This window comes from Thermobia domestica, chromosome 2 (assembly GCF_964235325.1).
Source record: "Thermobia domestica chromosome 2, izTheDome1.hap1.1, whole genome shotgun sequence".
NCBI lineage: Eukaryota > Metazoa > Arthropoda > Insecta > Zygentoma > Lepismatidae > Thermobia > Thermobia domestica.
The window spans coordinates 65,011,625-65,035,369 of record NC_137455.1 but is presented as its reverse complement, the minus strand read 5'-3'; the positions used below and the strand labels follow the sequence as shown (position 1 = coordinate 65,035,369).

General features: G+C 34.7%; 1 protein-coding gene across 1 annotated transcript in view; it reads left to right on the top strand.

The window, feature by feature from the left end:
• The window catches only part of LOC145672518 (E3 ubiquitin-protein ligase MIB1-like), a 40,544-nt gene that overhangs the window by 4,757 nt on the left and 12,042 nt on the right, over nucleotides 1–23,745 (top strand). Inside the window, exons 3-6 of the mRNA XM_081741683.1 lie at nucleotides 3,440–3,621; nucleotides 6,844–7,036; nucleotides 15,271–15,436; nucleotides 22,502–22,555. Of these exons, the coding sequence (XP_081597809.1) occupies nucleotides 3,440–3,621; nucleotides 6,844–7,036; nucleotides 15,271–15,436; nucleotides 22,502–22,555 (595 nt within the window). The remainder of the gene's footprint in view (nucleotides 1–3,439; nucleotides 3,622–6,843; nucleotides 7,037–15,270; nucleotides 15,437–22,501; nucleotides 22,556–23,745) is intronic.

Genomic DNA, 23,745 nt, shown 5'->3' with positions numbered 1-23,745 from the left:
GGATGCTTGTGCAACTTGCCGAGAATTTATATCAAACATTAATTCAGCTGTTGAATTGTGGAGTCTTGCATGTATAATGAAAAGGTGGAAATTCTAACAATTATCGTAGTGTTCTTTTCAAAGGTACAAATTGTGCACCACATTCCATCTGGAACAAAATAATGGTGGACAAAACAAGAAATACAACGTCAGCAAAGGAAGTGTTTGGAAAACCGGATCCCTATTATGGTCATCTTGTAAATGAAATACATGTTCGAATTGCTCAATCATTTTATCTGAAGATAAATGGGGTTGTTCTCGCCAGAGCGCCAACTAAAAAAGACACTTATCACTAAAACAGTTAAAAGAGGAAAAATGCTGAAAGTGAAAAGACACATAACCCACAATATTATAGAAACTTTCGCCATATATAAGAAGGAACATTCAGTATTTCGCATTTGGAGATCAAATGTTTGTATGTGTATTGTTCCATTTTTGAACTTTGTATGATAACTTTGAAGATCTCACTTGAAGGCGTAACAAACGCACCTTGCTTGAACGTGTGAAGTTGTTAGTAGTCTGGAGCTTCTTCGAGCTAAGCGGTTAGCGTACGTGCCTTGGGCGTGGGAGACCCAGGTTCGATTCCCGGCAGGAGCTCATGTGGTTCGGATTCCACGTTAATCAGTAGGTCCCGTCTCATGTAGCCTCACTGCTGAAGGGGACGTTAAACTCAAAATCAACTCGTTAGTAGTCTGTGATATACAACGAGAGATCTGCTTGTTGTAGTAACTGCCTTGGAAAGGGAGGACTCGCCTTACAGACACTCTGGAAAGCATAGCAGATGACCCTTTTGAGGTTACATACGCACCTTACCCGGTCCCAGAATACATCTGATCTGTTCGTGAATAAGGAGGTTTTTGCTTCAAATATATTTACTTCATTAAGTTGGCCGCTTTTCAATGGAGCAGACGATATGATTGATTATATTGAACTATTGATTACAAGTAGAACTTTTAAGTAGTACGTAACGACGATTCTTATCAAATATTTCAAGATTGAAGCTAAAGCAGGATTACGTTATTTAATGTCAAGAATGGTGCATAAAAATATGTATTATTGATACTGAAATTATGTGATTTGTTTATCAACTAGAAAATATAACGGAAAAAGAAAAAGAAACTTGAAAATTTATAATGAGTTAGTTGTTATTGCTCATTCTTATCTTAAAAGATATTCATGTATAATTTGAACGCATAAATACTCGGTTACGGTACTTAATGACACTCTAGTTTGGTAGATAGCATTGTCAGATTTATTTCTAAAAACAAAAATAACTTTGTAAAAATTAAAAATAAATTTAATTAAATGAAAGGAGTTTCTCTGAAAGAATTTAGGAGAAAAAAAGGAAGCTTTTCAAAAGATAGGTTTTGTAATGCTAAAAGATCCTGAATTTTACCTTCCTGAAATTTAATTCAATTACCTGCAGCTGATGTTAGTATAATTTATGAAAAATAATTTAGTGATTCTAATGTTCATTTATGCTGAAAGCAGGCAAGAGCAGTAAGCTGAATGCTATAATGAGCCAGTACTGTAGGCAGGCAAAGCGAACGAAATTTTCCTTTCTGATTTCCCAGAGAACTAAGACATCTTAATGAGGGAATTAAGAACAACGGAAAAATACCGTGCAGGATAAGATAATAATAATAATAATAATAATAATAATGTTTATTTCTGTGCCATGAACAGCCTAACGGCAAAAATACAGCACTTTTAAAATACAACACATATTAGATACAATGTAAGCTACATACTAAAACAATAAAACATAATAAGAAAATAAAGTAAAATAATATCGGATTAATAATTCCTTGTCAAATTAACACCAATTTTTTTAGTATCAAAATAGTCATCATAAATACTAAAAATAATATTTGTCAAGCTCTAAAATTCGTGCTTTTATACTGATAAAAATAAATTAAATTAAATTGAAAGAATTGGTCAATCTTCTTAAAATTACAGGTTTCGGATTCAAATGAACTAATGTGGATATATTTCTTGTATTATACATTGGTACCCTTATACCTATATTATGCAAGCAATATTCACTATGATAGCTATTGTCTAGTAGTTTCTTAATAAAATCTCTTTCAATAAGTTTTCTCCTGTCGCTCAATGCCTGCAATCCCCAAAATTGACACCAGTATTCATAACTACGTGAGTAGTAATCTCTATTCATTTTATAGCAGAGTAGCCTAATAAAACATTTTTGTACTGATTCAATTTTGTTTGCCAATGTTATACCTATACTATTCCAAATAAGTACACCGAACTCTAATTTTGATCTTGCAAGCATCTTGTATAAATATACATATGAACTGGCATTTCTAAACTCAGGCCATTGTTTGAAAATAAACCCTATTATTCTTCTAGTTTCTTGGATTGTATCATTTATATGATAGGTAAATTTCATGTTTCTGTCAAACACTATACCCAAATCTTTAATCTGTTCGGCTTTATGCAATGTTACTCCATTAATTACATATTTGCTCACGTAGTATTGGGTTTTATTAGTATATGATATGTATTTAATTTTCTCACAATTTATTTTCAATAGGTTACTTTTACACCATGCACTAACAGTATCTAGATCTTCCTGTAGTAAGTAGTTTAAGTACAGTAGCTATTCCATTAATTTCATTGCTTCGGAATAACTACCTTTCAACTAGATCATTTAATAATAATAATAATAATAATAATAATAATAATAATAATAATAATAATAATAATAATAATAATAATAATAATAATAATAATAATAATAATAATAATACATTCTGACAACCGTGCTCGTAAGAGAAGTAGTTGCGTCTCCAAGTTACATGGCGACAATTGTTATGCAATAGTTCTTAGAGACCTGTATAACGTAATCTTCGTCTATACTTTCAGTAAGTTTCAATAACTATTCTATCAGGCCTTGCTTCCCTATTGTCAAACGAAACACGAACAACACACTGAGCAAGGTTCTGTGATAATATATATAAAACACACAATCACGTAACAGTTTCAACACAGTAACTGTTACGTGATTGTGCGTTTTAAATCTATTATCACATAGCCTTGCTCAGTGTGTTATTGTGTTTGATTTTAATGAGATAGGATAACAAGAAAATCTCTTTCTTTAATATTGTAAAAATAGTAATCTTTTTTCATCCTTATTCAAATTTTCTCCAAGCTTGTTATGTGCCAAATTGTTAACAAATTACTCTGAATTACATTCGTATCGATTAAAAATTATCGCTTGTCTTTTACTTATTATAATAAGTATTTTAAGACTGATGTGGTACATTAACATTCAGATAATTTAGGTTCTTCCAGTTACTATGGTAGTAGGACAAGAATGTAACCAATGTCGTTTGTGTAACATTATCTTCCAACTTACAAAACTTCTGTTTTTCCACAGTTACTAATGGGGCTTGGGAGTCAAGGAGCAGATAAGAAGTCTTCCGCGTCGATTGCATGCTTTCTAGCTGCAAATGGAGGAGATCTTACCATCAAGAATAAGAAGGGACAAACACCATTGGATTTGTGTCCTGATCCTATGTTGTGCAAAACTTTGCTAAAGTGCTACAAAGACAGGGCATCGTAAGTATTCTTAATATTTGATATCGTCTTGAAATTGCAGTATCATATCCATCATATTTAGTTATAATTCGATGCTTTGTGTGTTTTCTTTCAAAAAAGACGGGTGGTACGTTAACCATAGATCAAGACGTGTTCCTGATACACCCTAGACCAGGGATGGCCAACGCATCGACCGGGAAATCGTGAACAGTAGCTCGCTTTGGTCTCTTCTTTTACAATCAGTTCTAATGCAAGCAATCCAAGTAAATCAATCCCATTAAAAATAACCAGTGTAAAGCACAATCTTCACTTTGTACAGCCTTAAAAAAATAATTACAACTTTAGGTAAGAACCTGTATAATCTCCAATCATTTTATAGCTGTTTTTCGTAACAAAATGATTCAAATCTAAACTTGTTTATTATTATTATTATCATTATTATTCGTTCATAATAGCCATAGATTCATAACAAATTCGCCGTTATTTTTACAAAAAAATATTGACAACTCTATTCTTTCCTTTGCAACAAAATATTTTTCTAAGCATTTTTCACAGTGGAATTTATTGTAAAACTATCGAAGTTAGATTTTATGAGAAAATGTTTCGTTATTTACGTCAATATAGTGAATCTGTGAGATTCCTGAATAGGTATAGTTGTTATGGAATGAGCGGGAGGGCGAATTTTTTTTTACTTTACTAGTAAACTTGGTTATGGTCGTCGGGTTTATGATAATCGAAAACCACTAATCTATAATATGAATAGACCCAATGATTTCTAAAATGAAAATTAGTCTTCAAAACCGAGAAATGTTGGCCATCCCTGCCCTTGATAATCAAGGAAATTGTAACAAAGCAAACTAATTTCTAGATGTATTTGTTAGTTAAATTAATAGATCGTATGTCGCAGTAATAAATAATCAGTTCATAAAGACACCACTATTCATGTCTGTTCCATTGTATAACCTAGATGAGAAATTAGAGATTACGAGGGGAGGACCCAAAAGAAACCGGATTGAAAGAGCGCTGCCGTTCCTAGGCGTAGTAGAAAGTTCTCCTGCTAGGTGGGTCTAGTAGAGATGTTCTCAGATCAGTTGGCCAAGCGGCGTCTGCATAGGAGGTTAACGTTTGATCGTATTATTGTTTTTCTCAACTGTTCTCGTTTGCCGCCTGCGAATTCGTTATGGCAGATTCAAAGGAACAAGGAATGTGTTTGGTTCCTACTTGGAAAATCGGAAACAAAAACTTACCAGATGCTTTAACATGCTTTCAAGAAGGATACTATGAACCGCGCACAATAATTTGAGTGGTTTGGGCGCTTTAAGTGTGGTGAGATGAGTGTTGAAGATCATGCTCGTTCTGGCTGCTCTTCATATTTCGAAACGACGAAAACATCGAACAAATCTGCCCCAAAATCAGCGAGGATCGTCGTTTCATGATCGATGATATTTCAAAACACGCAGGAGTGAGTTGGAGCTCGTGCCAGCGTGAGGTTTTGCAAATTAGACATGTTGCCGCTAAGTTTGTTTCTCTCCTGCTCACACAGGATCAAATCATTCGTCTGAATTTGAGCCAGGACTTGAAAAATCAGATTGAAAGTGATCCAAAGTTTTTGACCAACATGATGACATTTTCCGAGAATTAAACAAAATCTAAAAGGAGAATGTTTTGATGGTGTAGAGGCTGTAAATAGAACTTCGCAGAGCGCATTGGCCGTAATAAAAGTTCCAGAGTTCCAGAGGTGCTTCAAACAGTGGGAAAGAAGATGGGAGAAATGAATCACATTTAGTGGAGAGTACTTTGAAGGAGACTGAAAGAATTTTGTAAAAAATGTAATAAATTATTTTTTAGAACGAAAATCCGGTTTCTTTTGGGTCCTCCTCGTATATCAAGGGGGCTCAATTTTAACAAACATGCAGCTCTTAAAATGCGGAAAACAAAAATCTGATCATAATCAAATGATCAGAGATTAGCTTGAGTAAAAGAATGTCCAAATAAATGAGATAAAAGTACTACAGTAATTCTAGTATTAATGTTACTAACGGGAAGGTTTTGTAAGCTTCGAAAAATTCTGTATAGTGTACAGTGTAGAGAACAAAATGTGGTATAGTATTGCTTCATCAATGATAGGTTCTTCTGTAGAGTTTTCTAAAGGCATGTGAATACTGGAAATAAGGAAATCAAAATTGTTCCTGATTCTGAATAAGATAAATGGATTTCGTTTGAAAGGTTAAAAAGTATAGATTATCTCTTAATTTCGATTTGAGAAAAAGGAATAGAAATTTGATGTAAAGCTTATGATTTGGTATTATTTGTATAGGGAATACAATAGAGATGCATTTTTAGAAGTTCGGGAAAGTATTTATTTGTGTCAAATGCTTATTTAAAATGGTTTGTATAAATACTTCGGAATTGTAATTTTTTAAAAAAAAAGAAGAAGAAGCTATTGAGAACATAAAAGTAAAAAATGAAAATTTTACCTGTTCCCTAACTTCCATTCGTGTTTAAGTCGTTATCCTCAGAATATTTCGATTGTGTCAGGAATTATTCTCAAGCACAGACCATAAACAGATAAACTACAGGAGTTAAGCCAATAGTTTATTAGCACGAAAACTGAGGAGTGGTTAATAAAATTTACAGAATGTACCGCGGAACACTTCGTGCCAATTTTTCTGTTTACAGGTTTTGAAGTGATATAATAATGTAATTAAAAAAAAAAAAAAAAATTACGGCTAGCATCACGTCTGCGCTTGAGAATAATTCTAGAAAGCTTCGAAGTATTGTGAAAATACTTCGAACTGTCATGAAATTTAAACATGAATGGAGATACAAGATAAAACTTTGAGTTTTTAAACTATGTAACCAAGAGCACAGTTTAGTAACATAAAAGTAACTTTACTGTCCTATCCACATTAACTCAGACCATAAAATCTAGTGAATATTTTTTTTTAAAAATGGTTACGTTTTGTAAAGTATTCAGTACTTACCAACATTGGAATGCAGATCTGTTCCTGTTTATTGTCATGAAATTCAAGATATTCTTCCGAGAACATATACAATTAGAGGTGTTGGAGATAGGTAATGAAATAGCATGAAAATATCGCAAAAGTATCGTTCTTCGTGTTGAGATATTTGATTGGTTGACTGGTGGAAGTTTAACGTAAATCCAAACTACTTGCACAAAGATAAGTTACTTTAAGTATCGAAAATATAAAAAACTTATGCCTAATTAAAATCTTGTTTCAGTGAGCAATCCGAACCTTCTCGTCCAAACTCACAACAGGGAGACAAAGGAGCTGAAGATGAATGCCTTGTTTGTTCAGACCTGAAACGAGATACTCTCTTCAGACCCTGTGGACATGTGGCTTGCTGTTCCGTGTGTTCACCACGAGTCAAGAAGTGCCTGATATGTCGTGAACCAGTACAGGGTAGATCTAAGGTAAGGTTTGAAAATTGGGCAAGTATTTCCTTGCAGAGAAAATTTCTCTCCGATAGAGATAAATGAAACAATTAATTTGAAGGTTAACTAATAGTCATACTTTACTTCTTGCATCACTAATCATTTTCGAAAGGATTCTTATATGTGGTTTTTAAAGCATTTTGTCAATTTGATTGGGAAATCTTGTTTTGCCTATGCATTTGGAACAAGTTATCACCATCATTAACATTTGAATATAATAAAAGGTGTAAAAAGTGTCTAGTTGGACACACTATTAGAAATAATTGCAAGGATATTTCACGTCTTTTACTTCCTCTTTCAGTTTCCATGGTCTTTACTTCTTCATCCCCTTATCTTTGCTATCACTAGCCTGTGGTCTCCTCCGAAAGCTTCCTCTGGGATAGGTGTCACTTCCGTTAAGCCTCGTTTCATTCTGTTTTCCACTATAAAGGTAACTAAGAAAGTTCTGTCGCCTTTTCACCCACCACCCTCGATTATCAGTATATCACGTAAGACGATATGTCACCCCATCAGCATCGAGGACCTTCTGCCAACACTCTGAAAGACCATAGTTTCCATCGCGGTAGAACTTGGTGGGCCGTGAAGCAAAGAAGGTATCAAGTGCAGTTTTCACCTCTACTAGAGATTTGAACTGGCGTCCTCTAAGATGATTATCCAAGGAATGGAAGAGGTGACAATCGGACGGTGCAATGTTCGGGAAGTATGGCGGATGCAATAGTGTTTTCTATCCGAGGCGTAGAATGATGTCCCGGGTCATCACGGGAGCTTAGCATTGTCATGTAACAGGAGGACCTCTTTGTAATTCAGAAGTGCTGGCTCCAGAGTTTTGAGTTTTTCTTGAACACGACTCAGCTGCTGACAATACACAGTTGCATTGATGCTTTGACCACCTAGTAGCAGTTCCTGCTGCACGATGCCGCGAGTAGTCCAGCAAACACACAGGAGGACCTCCTAGTGGAATGCTGGTTTCGGCTGTTTTGAAACCGATACATGGGATGCTAGCCACTGATGACGGCGCCGTGGAGCTTTCTCATCACATGTCAACATCCTAACCAGAAATGGCTCCTTCCCCAAACGAGAGAGCAAAGAAACACAGATGTCTGCTCGCGTTGCCTTCTGGCCCGGAGTCAAATCTTGTGGGACCTATCGACCCACCTTGTAGTTCTTCCCAAGTTGGTGAAGGTGCTGCCGAATGGTTTCTCCACTCACACTGAATTGTAGTCCCAGTTTCTTACATGTCTAACCACTGTTCACCTCAATTTCTGCTTGAAGATCTTCATTTTGTATATGTGTTGATCTTTTGGCACGTGGTGCGTCTTCGAGTATTTCGTCACTGTCCTTAAACTTGTTAAATCACCACTGCACTGTCCGCATAGTCACGACACCCTCATCAAAGGCCTTTTATATCTTCTGCCCTGCTGCAGCAGCGTTTGACCCCAGTTTGAACTCGTACAGCATACTCACCCTTACGACGCTTTTTTGGAGATCTCATCTTTACTCTGTCCTTATGCAAGTTCACGGTGTAACTGAACTATCACAACCAGGTAGTATGTTGGATATACCCACACCAACAACTGACCTTCGCCTTATCTCCATTCGCTTTTAATTCATGGTGTGAGGGCCAATTGAACACAGACCTCCACAAAAAGCGACAGAACTTTCTTGGTTACCTTTATATAAACAGACGTTTAAAACACAGTTCTAACCAGAACAAAATGAATTATTTTAATAACTATACGTTTTTTGTTACAGTTTCAACGACCTAACGTCCTCTTCATCAGACATTTAGAAAAGACAGACGACAGAAAATCTTATATCTTCCTCAGCCGTTATAACTATATAAAAGGAACTAACGGCTGAGGAAGATATAAGATTTGCTGTCATCTGTCTTTTCTAAATGTCTGATGAAGAGGACGTTAGGTTCTTGAAACTGTAACAAAAAACGTATAGTTATTAATATAATTCATTTTGTTCTGGTCAGAACTGTGTTTTAAATGTTAATTATGATTATCCAGAATCATGGAGTTTGTTTATTAGAAATAGACAATAAAAGATTTTTGTTTTCGTTTGATAGGTTAAAGTTATATTGATGAGAATTCAAACAAAAATACAGAATTGAATCATTATCCGGGTAGATTGAACAAAACACCGCCACTTGTCCATTATTGTATCATCTGAAAAGAAGAAAACGATAAAGTATATGTAATGCTACGCTCTGATGCAGTAGTGAACGCTGGGAGGCTTGATATTTTTTAATTGTGATATATATTTTGTATCGCAACAAGTCCTACCATAAAATTAAGTATTTTACTCTTTCTAATTTGTAAGTAATTACTAGCTACCTACAATTTCACCTTCGGCGGCAGGTTGCCGAGGATAAGTTACATAGACATAATCAAGTGCTTTGTGCCTATTAAAGCAAAAAAATACATTAGAAATCATTAAATAAAAAAAAAGACACTTCTGAAATATCAAAATATCTTAAAACTAATGCATGTAACACTAACAAAGTATACAGTAAATAAATCAGAAATAAAAGGAAAGAAAACTTCTTCATTAAGATAAAATATCTTGCACACTCAGGCACTTTGGTAATAATAGATTTCTTCTGCAAGTTGGTTCTCAAATTCAGTAGAATAGTAGTTTAGTTTTGCGTTGCCAATTCGTAATGTTCCGTTCATTTCGCTTTGGGATTACAATATAATTTTATTTATATTTCGTATTTTGTTCGGTGTAATTTTGTAACGTTATTTGCAACTTGCACCGTTCTAAGGTAATGTATTAAGTCTCTTACGTGTTTATTGTTCCATTTAATTCCATTACATAGTTCATCTATTTATTGTACAGGAGCTTCAATTGGCGAAACGTGTCTCAAACTGCGCCATAAAAATATAACATTTGTAAATAACAATAATGTCAGATGAAAAGTATAAACGAAAACATCAAGAAGTAGTAGTTTAATGTAAATGAATTTAAATTAGTTTTAAGTATCGTCAAAGCAGCTACGGAGGTACACTGGTAACTATCGTTATTTTAAAAATCTGTATTATATTCCAATGAAATAGCTGAATTTAAGAATTTATGGAGGAAATTACTTATGGGAAATATAGAAGCTTAGCTGCTTATTACAATATGAAAGCTATAGATTAATTATGACATAAATACCAGTAAAAATCAATAAACCAAAATTTTAGTAATAAAGCAGTTTACTTTAGAACGAGTTGAAACTTTGCTACTATCATGGCTAATATTTTAAACTTCCTAGGAAATATTCAGTGGGTAAAGATATACAGCGTCTGACATATTTTCCTGTATTCTGTCTTAAAGTACAAGCAATTGTATTCGTATCTAAATTGTTATTATAACATCAAACTTAATCTATCTATGGCCAATATATCAAACATTTATAAAATAGTTTGACATTAAAGTATTTACACTAATGCATTTATAATTCCGATAATGCATCTACCAATATGAATGAGTACTCAAGAAGAAGCCGAATCGACGAAGATAAAGAACAATCTAATTTTATATAAAGAATAATTTAGTTAATAAAATAAGAAAGTAACGGAAGCAAAGAATAAATAATAATAATAATAAACTTTATTTTAAGTGCTGCGAATAGCACGTAAGCAAAAATACAGCATTTGTAAAATTATTACATATATAACACTTGACACAATAGGCTACTCCATTTTTCTACATGTACTAACAAAATATTGAATCTTGTTCGTAAATGTCATATATTTAACAATTTCACAGTTGATTTCTAATAAAGTATATACCTTTGTGCCAGTGGTTTAATAATAATAATAATAATAATAATAATAATAATAATAATAATAATAATAATAATCGTCGTTCAGATATAACTTGTCTCTTTACGTATAGATAAACATATGAATAGTGTTGCCAACACTCAAGAAGAAAAAGTGGCTAAAATCAATAGCTAAAAATGGCCTAAAAAAGAAAAAAAAGAAAAGAAAGCGAGCTTCCGTACTGAGACAAAGATAAATAAATCAAATCCCATAATAACATAAAATTAAAGCAAAACTCCTCACAGAGATAAATATCTTCTTCTTCCGGTTGAGGCGAAGCTTCTTTTGTCTCGGTTGTTTCTAGTGAGCTGCTTTTCTTTCAAGTACTTGCAAAACTGTGGATGAAATTTTGTATAGACAATAACACTTTTACACACGACGCAACCCAAGTCTCACCATTAAAATTAAAGTGTGTTTTCATTTTCAACCTGTTCCTGAGTCTATTTTTCACTTTATTCGCCTGATTGAATACACGCTTCATTTCCATGTTCGAATGTGGATTTTTTTTTTTTTTTTTTTTTTAAGCCAACGAAACTAATTCTGAAAATAGATTCTCTCCTCCAGCATTTATGTAGCGATTTACTTCTTGCAAAAATTCTTCAATTGGAGACTTATTTACTCATTTCATGAAATTTGTGTTCGCCATTGATTTTCAATTTTGTCGGTATTATCTTCAAATTTCAGAGTGAAATCTGAAGCTAAATCAGAAAAAATTATCTCACCGGTTTCAAATCCTCATTGACACTGAGAAGCGACATTTTCTGAAGGATATCTACATTATCAGGAAGTCCATTAAAGAGTTTTTACTAAAACTTACATGTCTTCCCCGGAAATTTTACTCAACGTCTACTGGTAACTCACAGGTTTTGAGTTCATTCTCTGCTGTGTAACCAAGATATGAGGAGAGAACAATATAACCATCAATGCCATATTTTATGGGAACAATTCTAGCGGGGGTTAGAATGTTACTACTTAGAGAACGCAAACTTCAGAAAATAGCAAAATGACTCACAAAATATATCAAAAAGTGGCTAAACTCAAAAAATGGTTAGAAATGGCTACACAGAAAAACAATATGGCTAGAAAGCCACTAGTGGCTTTTTGGAAAATTTGTGGCTAGCCAGGTTCTCAAAGTGGCCAGATCTAGCTACAAAGTTACAAAATTGGCAACGCTACATATGAACTACCATTCTTAATATCTGGCCATTGATTGAATATAAATCCTATAACTTTAATTGCTTCTTGTACCGTATTATTTATATGACCGCCAAGTTTCAGTTGCTTATCATATACAATACCTAGATCTTTCTTTTGTTCTTCTTTGTTTACTGCTATTCCACGTATTATGCATATACTAAAAAATAATGAATCTTGTTCGTAAATGTCATACATTTAATTTTTTCATAGTTAATTTCTAATAAATTACTTTTGCACTAGTTGTTTAATAATAATAATAATAATAATAATAATAATAATAATAATAATAATAATAATAATAATAATAATAATAATAATAATAATAATAATAATAATAATAATAGAAGAAGAAGAAGAAGAAAGTATTTTGAATGGTGTTAGTCTAGTAGTATTCAGTATTATTTAGCTATCTTCTGTTATTATTAATATGCTGTGTTTATATACGTAAGATATATATGTGTTTTATAGGCCAAAAATACTGTATGAAACCTAAAGCGTCAAGCATATTACGTCTATTTCTACATACAAGGTCTGTATGATAAGTAATGAGACTCGCCGCGCCGCTGCGCGCGTGTCGCTGGAGCGGGTTTGTCGGTGATGGAGGATGTAGGGGGAGGTCCGAGCAAAGCAACGCACCGCGCGTCAGTTGGCTCCGAGCCTTAGTGGAGCGCGGACAAGCCTTGGACAAAGCCCTTGTGAACATTCTTGTCACGGCGGAAAATCAACAAACATGGAGGGTTCCAGCGAACAGCGTTATGCGATCAAATTTTGCGTTCGCCTGGGGAAAACGGCTACTCAGACGCTTTCTCTCATCACGGAGGCCTACAAAGAGGAAGCCCTATCCAAAGCCCAGGTGTTTCGTTGGCACAGTGCGTTCCGGAACGGCCGGGAAAGCGTTGAGGATCTGGAGAGGGCTGGACGCCCGACAACAGTGACTACGGACGAAACTGTGGCAAAAGTGAGGGATCTCCTGAACTCAGACCGTCGATTATCGTTGAGATTGATTGCTGATGAACTCGATATGAACCACACAACAGTGCACAAGATTGTGACGGAACAATTGGGAATGAGAAAAATCTGTGCGAAACTGGTGCCGCGAGTGTTGACTGACGAACAAAAGCAACGACGTGTTGATTGTTGTCAGGAACTGTTGAACCTCATGAACAGTGACCCTAACTTTGAAGATGACGTCATAACAGGTGACGAGTCGTGGGTGTTCCAGTACGACCCTGAAACGAAACGTCAAAGCGCGGAGTGGCACACTCCTGCGTCCCCGCGCCCCAAGAAGGCCAGAATGTCGAAGTCAAAGGTGAAAACAATGTTGATTGTTTTTTTTGACAATGTGGGGGTGGTCCACAAGGAGTTTGTACCCCAAGGACAAGCCGTCAACGCCGCCTTCTACAAACAAGTCCTTGAGAGACTGCACAGGAGCGTCAAGCGGAAAAGACCGGCGATCGCTAGCCGGTGGAAGTTGCATCACGACAATGCCCCTGCCCACACCGCCTTCTTAGTGACCTCCTTTTTGACCCGGATTGGGGTGGAAGTCCTTCCACAACCACCCTACAGCCCAGATGTGAGCCCGGCCGACTTCTTCCTCTTCCCGAAGCTGAAGCCACGCTTGAAAGGAACCCGTTTTGCAGACGTCACAGCCATCCAAGCAGCCGTGACCACATTTCTAAAGGACATGCCGGCTGCTGACTTCCAGGGGGCGTTTGCAGCGTGGAAACATCGATTGCAGAAGTGCATCGACGCAAGAGGAGAGTACTTCGAAAGCTTTTAAGTCCCTGTACAGATCAGATCAATAAAACAATGTTTCCAGACCTGGTCTCATTACTTATCATACAAACCTTGTATTATACTTGTTTAAAGACATAACATGCGACACCTACATTAATAACTAAGTAATACTCAATACCACAATATATAACTACAGGAATATTGCTAACTACTACTACCAGTGGCGTAGGCAAGGGGGGGGGGGCAGAGGCCCCCCCCAAAGAGGTCCGACAATGTACTTTGGTACTTTGGTGTTTGTAATTTTTTATATATTTTTATGTTTATATATTTTCTTGTTTGTAATTTTTCTATATGTACCTATAACAGCACTTGCCCCCCCCCCCCCCAAACACACATCCTGGCTACGCTACTGACTACTACTACTACTACAAATCTACAAACTAGTATACTGATTACTTATCTTCACTGAAACTCTTCTTGCTCCCATTCTGGAACTCTTCGTTCTCCTGACTTCTTTCTCTGTTGATGATTCTGGAAGCTCTTCTGACTTCTGTTGATTGACGGCTTCTAGATAAACCTGAAAATAAAAAAAGAAATAGTTAATTGAAATCTGATAATTATACGTAATGGCTATTGATTACATTGAATGTTAAATTAGGTTAAGTATGTTTCTCTGTAAATTGATTTGTTCATAATGTTTTTACATGAGGAACAATATAACTTTCAATTTAACTGATGCGTTATTTACGTTTACTCCTATATGATACATTGTATATTTTACTTGATGTTGCGGGACTTCACGTATCCTTTGCTGTACTTCTTCAGGCGAATGTTATTTTTTCCCAGAACTTGGATGCGTTATTTGTGAAAACTATGTATAATGCTTAAAACTTAAGGTGACCACGGGTCGGAAATAGTCGTCTATCGTGAGTAATCGATAGCGCTGCTTTTTCATCAATACATTCTATTGATTGCGAAACGTGAGGCATCCCATTATTAATTACTATAGCTCAAATTGATATTGATGGCGTTTGCTGATGTTAGATGAATGACTGATGGTTGGTACACAAGATGGACAGCTCAAATTGACCATAGTGTTCTATACAAAAGATTGCACTGCATGCATTATGGATGGTTTTGAGTATTTCTTTGATTCATTTTTTTATAGTAATAAGTCTCAACAATTCTACCAGCAACTCATATTACCAATATAACTTGCGGTACAGCGTATTGAAACTATAAGTTTGTCAAGTAGAGAGTCTTGTAAAATACATTGGATTTTAAAGGGAAGCGGGGGAGCAAGGTATCCAAAGTCTGTGTTATCGTGAGATCTCTGTATAATTTCTTCTTAGTGGATCAGTATCTTTTAAGTTTGTGATAAGATTTTTTTTTTTTTTTTAATCTATTTTATAGATACAATGTATAGTACGTAATTTTAATACATTTGTCTGTATTTTTCAGATTGAGGAATGTGTTATTTGCTCTGATAAGAAGGCATCGATTCTATTTAAACCTTGCTGTCACATGTGTGCATGCGATGCGTGTGCAGCCTTGATGAAGAAATGTGTACAGTGTAGAACACAAATTGATAGAGTAATACCGTATGCTCTCTGTTGCGGAAATACAGGTAAGGTTTTATCATTTAAAAGAATATAAGATTAGTACAGAATCTGCACTAGTACTACGTTGGGAGCGAAAGTAACCCGATTTATAGGGTAGTCCCAACCAATGACATAAGTAATATTAATGAAAAATGTAAATCTTTGCCTTGTAAGATAAGATCTCTGGCGCTACAGCTCATGAAGGGCAATAGCCGATCAGATGGTACACGTTCAACCAACATTGTGTGTAATCAGCATACTAGCTTTCAGGACTGCTTATGTTTATGTTTTTGTAGGTCAGAGTTTGCAACTATCAATTCAGCTAGTTTCACAATACAGAATCAACATCGAAAAATCTATGCTCAAACATGAAATTGAACCCAGGACTACACGCAATAGCCGTTCAGCTAGATGGGTCCTATCTCAAGAATTCCTTATAATTAAAGTGATTTAAGTTGAATTGAAAATAATAGCCTATCTTTCGTTTACAACTTTCGCATATTGCGACGGAAACTTTAAAGTTTATCATACTGAGATGACAGTTGGTAGCAGTTCAACTTCATTTAAATCAAATCAAAACATTTAACTGTGTATTCTAGGAAGTGGACATAACATTATGACTTGCGTGGAAAAAGTGTACAGTAAGGTTAGAAAGCGCTTAACAAATTGTCAATACTGTTTTGAATACTGTACTTCAACAAGAATCATATTTAGAACAACAAATCGTTACACTGCAAACTATACTAATTATGCTATTACACTAGGTGACTTCTAAACAAATCTTTAAAAAATTCGCGTTAATTAATAAATGGATACATATTCTTGCTCCGAATTTTTTTCACTTTTGAGGTACTTATCACATAATATTACTAATATTGTGTGATACTTTTAATATAAAAAATAAAGTAAGAATCTTCTAATTATAGAGACCTGCCTCAAGATCCCTATATAGCTCTGCTACATCGAAGATACATTCCATGAGTTCTGTTGTCTATCTGAGGAACACTACCTTCTTGCTTCCCATACAAACAAGAGATGCACAGGGTGGTCTTTTCAAAGGATTCCCATTAAGCTCGACACATCGGGAATGAATACATATATATGGGAAATGTGTTCTTGAGTGAAGAGACATCTTGCGTTAGGTAGTAATAGAAAATTAGATCATAACGAAGAAACATCTCGAACTAGTTCAACGTAAATTTTCGGACCAGGGATGAATTTTTTGATTCGTTGAAGTTGAAACCAATTAAAATACCCTGAAATATCCAGACAAACTGGGGTAATGTCTCTTTTCAAACATCATTCAGTGATCAAACTTTTAACATCTTCATTCTAAAGTAAGAGCTTGTGGAAGCTAGAATTCTGTGAGCTAAAGGTAGTAGCAAGTCACGTAGATCTTAATTTTCAGTGCACCTTGGGAGACGTTTTAAAATGTATGTTTAAAGTTATTTCCAACAGTTTACTATGACTCTAAGTCTTCGTGTGTAATCTTTTAGGACTAGCGCAATAGTGAATTAATTAATGACATCATACTGAATTCAATATTTTGATGGCGCCCTTAACGAATAGTTCAAAAGGAACCAATGGGTTTGAATATGAGGTAACAGAACAACAATGAGTAGAGTGAGCATAAAATACGTTACATATGAGCCATTCTATTTGAGAATTTACAATATAGATTTCTTCAGGTGATCCCTTCTCTATCGTATACAAAATGTTTTGGTTCTGATGGATATCCTGGTTCATTTTCAAGAGTCTTGACAAGGAGCTTATTTCGAATGAAAGCTCCTAAGACTAATAAAAACATGTCATGCTTTGAAAAAGTATTTCTTACAACTAAAGATTCAAAATTACGTTATCCTGAAAGAACGCCTTCGAAATCAGTTGCTCATTTGGACTTTTTTTCTACTTCCTTTGGATTCCTCTTGTGAAATACACGTATTTTAGATAATGTTTAAGGCTCCAAAACCGGTATTTCGAATTTTTCGTAGAGAATTAGAAACTTCAGGTAGAAATGTTTTTGAGAGATTCGGTATGTAAGATGAGCTACTTCAATCTGAGCTGACATGAGAAGAACGGGCATGTCAGCTAGTTTTAAATACATTTCTCATATTTCATTCTATGTTTTCGTTGAAATTGTATTTAATTTACGATTTTTAGAAGTCTTATTTTGATCATTTTAATAAACAATGTATGTCGGACACTAGCCTTGTGACGAGAACAAACAGCTTCCTTTCACTGATGTTTCTATTAAACCCTATTAATCAGTCGGCTTCTTGTGTAGATAGATCACTTCTGATCTATTTCGGGTGTTCAAAATAACACCATTAAGTTTGGAACATAATGTTTGATACCTTATGATATTGTTTCAAGACTGACCTGCAATACAACAAGTCTAGTTGAATATCTGTTGCGAACTAATTGTCCAGCTCTATCTATTTATCTATATTGTACAAGGTTGATTTGAGTGTGTGTCTTTTTTTTAATGCGTAAAATGTTGTAATCTTAAATTAATCAATTAGATGCACGTATTTAAACTCAAATGACTCACATTGACTCAAAAATATTATATAAAAAGGATGGGCAATGGCATAAGTGGCCTCATAAAACAACGTAAAAGTCATTATAGTATTTGAGTTACCGCACTGATACATTATATATTTTCCTAATATTTCATGGTTCCGTAATTTTGGAACACCCTGTCTTCTTCACCCCAACCATGGGTTGGTGGGCAACATGGAAATTTTAAAACCTCTCTCCCTTGGAAGAGCTGTTTTATACTTTGATAAGGTCTCTTCTTCGTAACTGCATCTAGATATTCTATACTTGGTTTTCCTTCTGCCTTTCACTCTATCAGCACGCTTCGTTTAGTACGTCTTCATTCCTTTTCCTTTCGGTCCATGATATGCGCAGCATTCTATGCCAACACCACATTTCAAATGCTTCCAGATGGGATATTTCGCTTTTCTCAATGTCCTGTTTCTGATCCATAAAGTGCCACATTCCATATCAGAGTCTAAAGAAGTTGTTTTCTAACTTCCAACGACACATTTCTTGATTTTAGCAATCCTCTTTTCCTATTGAATGTTTCTTTAGCCTGCGCTATTCTGGACCTTACGTCTTTTTCACTTCTTTCGCCTGAGAATGTTAGACTTCCTAAACAGAGGAACGTCTTAACGTCTTCGATTTTTTTCTCCCTCTAGGCATACCTCTGCCCCTTTCCTGTCCTGTTCTTGTGCACTTTATCACTTTGGTTTCCTTCTTATTTATCTTCATTTTGCATGTTTTTTTTTTTTTTTTTTTTTTTTTTTTCAGTTGGCCGTTCAAGTTTGAAAGTGCTTCCTGCAAGTACTTTTCGTTCTCCGCTATCATTGCTGAGATGAATCGAACACCCTGTATAATATTTTATAAGTACTTTATTAAAAAAAAAAAAAAAAAAAAAAAAAAAAAAAACTGACATATTGAGGAATATTACTGTTTTTGTGTCCGATCTCAAAAGCTTAACATTGACTTAGCTTTGGTTCCATATTTTATGGTAACGTGTCATTTGGGAATGTAGGTATTATTAATATTGTATTTTTGTGTATTTAGACATAAATATTAGCTTTTCATGTTATTTAAGGGTGTATTTGTTCGTTTTCCATTGTTTTCATGTTGTTTCTGTGAAAAAGCCGACGTAGGAAGCCCTGGTAAGGAATCTTAAAATTTTATTTTCGCAAATTCTTCTAAATTTAATTTTCTTGAGGTCATCGATTTGATCTTTATCAACTGTCTTCTTTGTCTCATCAAAATTTGTCTTGATTGGCGGTACGAAATCGCTATTAGGCGAAAATTTCTAAGATGATTTCAGATTAGTCGGCATTTTTTTCGTCTTTCAAGATTAACACGCTCTTCTTATTATTGTATCACCTTTCATTCAATTAAGGCCAATCCCTTTGTAGTCTAGACCTGCTGAAAGTGAAAGAGAAAACATCTATTTTCGTCTGGTCTCTAAGAGTTAATAAAAGTACGCATATTTTGTGAGAAAAACTCAATGATCCTTCAAAATAGAACGTAACATGTGGAGCAAGAAGTGCGTACACTAAAGTTTTGTACTGTGTCCCGTTTATCTGCATTTGGCAAAACTAGAAGTTTATACCACTGAAAACTATAGCACTATGGAGGCACGCCATATTGGCATAGCCTATAAAGTTCGACTGCTGCCCCTATATTACACAGTTTTATATTTTTGAATGGACTGAAGCATTCGGTTACGGATGGGGTCTAATAGAAATAATTTCCAAAGGAAGTAGAGTTGATGAAAATACTTTGGAATTGAAGTTTCTCCGACACGGACGTCTTAGACCCACACTCAGATAACACCAACGCTTGCTCTTAACTTCGGTTGGTGTTGCTTGTAAGTGCTGATGAATTGAACTAAAATGTTCCACAGTAGAGTGTTTTGAACATCAACCTAGCAAAATTCTGTTAACAACAAAATTTTTCATCCTTGGCACATTTGGCTTTGTGGAACCTTGTGACTAGTATTTTATCCTGACAGTGTTTGTGAATAACATTATGCCTTGGTAAGCAGGTCGTTCTCCCAGGAATTATATTGACACTCCACTGCCATGTGACCTTAGGAGCATTTTTTAAAAGGTAGATAGATTGTCACAGTGCTTTTCCGCTTATGTACCTTGTGTACTGAAATCACAAAAATTCTTTTGTGTTGTATAAGATGACATGAAGCATTTAAACATTAGTTTGATAAGTGACTTTGGCCTTGCCAAACCACTTCTATACCGCTGTTACCTTGGGTTTTGACCAAAATTTTATTTCGAAAGTATTTCGACCTGACAAAATTTCAACTACTATAAATTGCCCACGTAAATAACAGGTTCTATATTTGGTATAGATTGATATTAGTATGTCATTTTAACATAAAGGATCTTCGATTCCATATAAAACTGTTATTGGCAATTAAAGTTGCTTTCCTGTGTTCAAATTAATAATCACTTTGCTCTTGAAGCTAGATTACTTTTTTAAAAATTGTTTTAATGCTCATTTTCTTTTATTTACACGAAAAGGTTTTACAAGGTAACGCGACCCTTGTACTTATAATGCCTTCCACATTTGTTCTCTTCGGACATGTCTTTACCTTAAAATATTGATCTCAACATGTGTGTGTGAGTTCATTTATTTGTGTGAGTGCTATATTTCTATTGTCTCAGATTAGGGAATTAGGGTAAATACTTGTCTTTATTCTATTGTATGTGCCATTATTTTTATATGGAATAATGTTCAAGTAACACTGCCTGTATGCGTGTTGTGTATGGGTAGCCCACCACATTAACAAGGAACGAAAATAAGTATTTGTAGGACCATATGGTAGTTTGTAAAGACAAATATGAAGGTGCAAGGGTGTCAAATATATATTCAAACCAGTCATTTTGTATGTATTATTATGGATAAAATGTGATTCTAAAATGTTAGATATTGCTGATCAGAAACTAGAATTCTGAATTTTCTTGAATTTCTACTAACGATGACTTTATAAAACTTGGTTTTTTTATTATTATTTTATTTTATTTATTGCCAGAATTGTAAAATTCATGTAACAGATATCTTAGTATGTTCGAGTAAATCAATAGATATTTAACCATCTTTTCTCCTTTAATACAGTTAAACATAACTTTTACCTTTTGAAGTATTTCTATTCTGTTATTAGGTTTAAGATGTCTTTGTGTAATATGGTGTAGAGAACGAAAGAGCGGTAACGTAATTCCATTGTTTACATATAATAAGTGAAGTTCTCTCTCATTGAATGCTTCGACATTTTTTTTTTCTTTTGTGTGTGTGTGTGTGTGGCTGAGAATAGATATTCAAAATTTCAGATCCGATTTTGTGTTTCTGTTTAATTTAATTTTTTTGCGCAATCTTTATCAAAATCTCCCATGTTGAGTTTTAGTTTTTTTCAGTAGGGCTATTTCATACCCTTTAGTTTTCGGTGATCATCAATTCCGTTTGAAGTTGGAAATCAGTATCTGATGTTGATTGTCTGGTGTTTACAACCTTCTCTATGGAGGTTTACAGATAACATATGTGCAGACCTTGATGTTGTAGTCTAAGTTGTCATGAAAGATGTTCTGGAAATTTCCGTGAGCTGAATTTGAATTATGTTTTCCGGAAACAAGTGGGTGCACAAATTATTGTTGATTGCTAGATACACGTTTGCTCTAGCCCGGTAGACTGTGTGGAAATCAATCAGTAGTATAGTTGAGCAACTCATGGTCTAAAAAAAAGTGAACATCATAAATTCCTTACTAAATTAATACGTAAAGTTTTATTTTATTTACTTCACACACACTTCAGTTTTTTTTTAAATTAGCCATCTATTTTCTTTCTTTTATTTATTTATTTATTTATTTATTAACGATTTATTATTTTAGTTACAACACAATGTAACATTTTGAAAGTGGGGAGTGACTTTCCATCCACTCAGCACAGATTATGTCTTCCTTGGTGACAATTCGGAGGCTTCAGACCTCTTTGAAGTTCCATATGCATCATCTTTAAATAGCCACATAATGCTACCGCTTTCAAGAAGTTTTACGAAGTATGACAGTGCTAGAACTCTCAACTCTACTTCGAAAGGTTGTAGGGTGGATACTATTCAGTACCAGTTTGTGGAAGATAGCTTCTGGTTTCCTCAGGAATCTTCCCTTTCCATTCAAATCTTCGTTCCAGTAACTTTTATCATTACACACCTCGTTGTATCATTCTCCTGCTTTAGTTTATAGAGCATAACAGCGAGATAATAATCTAAAGATTTCATTTATTTTCCTTTCAAACAGTCCCAAACGTTAGTTTGTAAATAAGTGAAAGTGACAAAACTATTAAAGGGATTCGTGAATTAAAATCTATTTAATTAAGTGGGCAAGCGAAGTAGCTTGTGTACAATACTAAAAATTGGCTAAACTTTTTTAAAATTTAGAACTAAGGAATGAATGTTGAAGAAACGTAATGTTTATATGAAATTATCCTTTTCGTAAAGATCTAAGATGATATAATTACAGTGGACTTGAGTTTTTTCTTCATTTCTTTCTTGACAGGAATGACAGGTGAAATACACCTGAATAAGGAAGATGAGGAAGTTTGTTCAGTTGGTAAGTATTTTGCTCTTCTTTTCTTGTTTGTAGTTTGTAGTTAGATGTTGAGTGTTGTTTAAAAAAAGCCACCTATGATTATTTCAAAGACTTTTTATTTACAGCTGTAGCTAAAATGTTCTATTTATGAGACCTGTAGTGAAGCTTTAAATGAGATGCAGAAAGCTATTTTTTGTTTTGTACATATAATATTACTCATATGAATATGAGCACAGATCTTTCTAAACAACACTGAACGTATATATAGTTATGTCAAACATAATGGAGTTTTACTCGCCAATTCTGCTAGCATTTTCGGATATTAGAATGTTGGTATTTGTTAAGTGAAAAAGGGTAGAATTCTTTCGCAAATAGATCTTAATTTTAAAATTATTATTACAAAATCCAAACAAAGTATACTTTAAAGTAGATAACTGCGATTAGTGTTGTCAACGACTTGACTCAAGGCTCAGTCACCACCGAGCCGGCGGCTCATGGCAACCGAGCTAGCTCAAGTCATCGGCTCAGTTTAGCCGAGCCGAACCGAGCCAATGGCTCATTCCAATAGAGCCGGCTCCAGCTGTTGGTTCAGTTGGACCGAGCTTAGCCTAGCCGACCTGGTTGACATCACTAACTGCGATAGGCAAGAACTAATGATCCTATTATTTTGTTTAATTTCGTGGTTCATTTTGATTCAACACGTTTGTATTCTAATGATAAAATTAACTGGTTACTTGAAATTACGTAGTCTCTTTACTTTTTTTTTTTTTTTTTTAACTTTTTATACGAAAATGCAATGGAAATAATTACTAGATTTGAACTTAACAACATTCATGACGTTAAATAGGTAAGAACTTAATTGAACGCCTTGTCCAAAATGTGTTCTACTGTAATAACAATTAGCAAACTATATGTGTGGACAGTGGTAAGGCATCAAACCGGAAGACACATCGGTGTCGTGATCCTGTAATCCAACTTCATGGAGGCGAGATAGTGTGGTGGGAAACAAATACTGTTTATGTTGCATGATTGTCTGTGCACCGTCTAACTGCATCGGACTTAAGCCCCATTTGTAGTTGAGAGCTCAACGTTAATGTGATAGATTCTGTCCGTCATGATCTTTGTGTTCCATAAGGATAAAACTGCAGAATGGAATACTTTTTGTCATCGAGGCTGTATATTCAATTGCTGTACAAAACACTGAGTAAAAC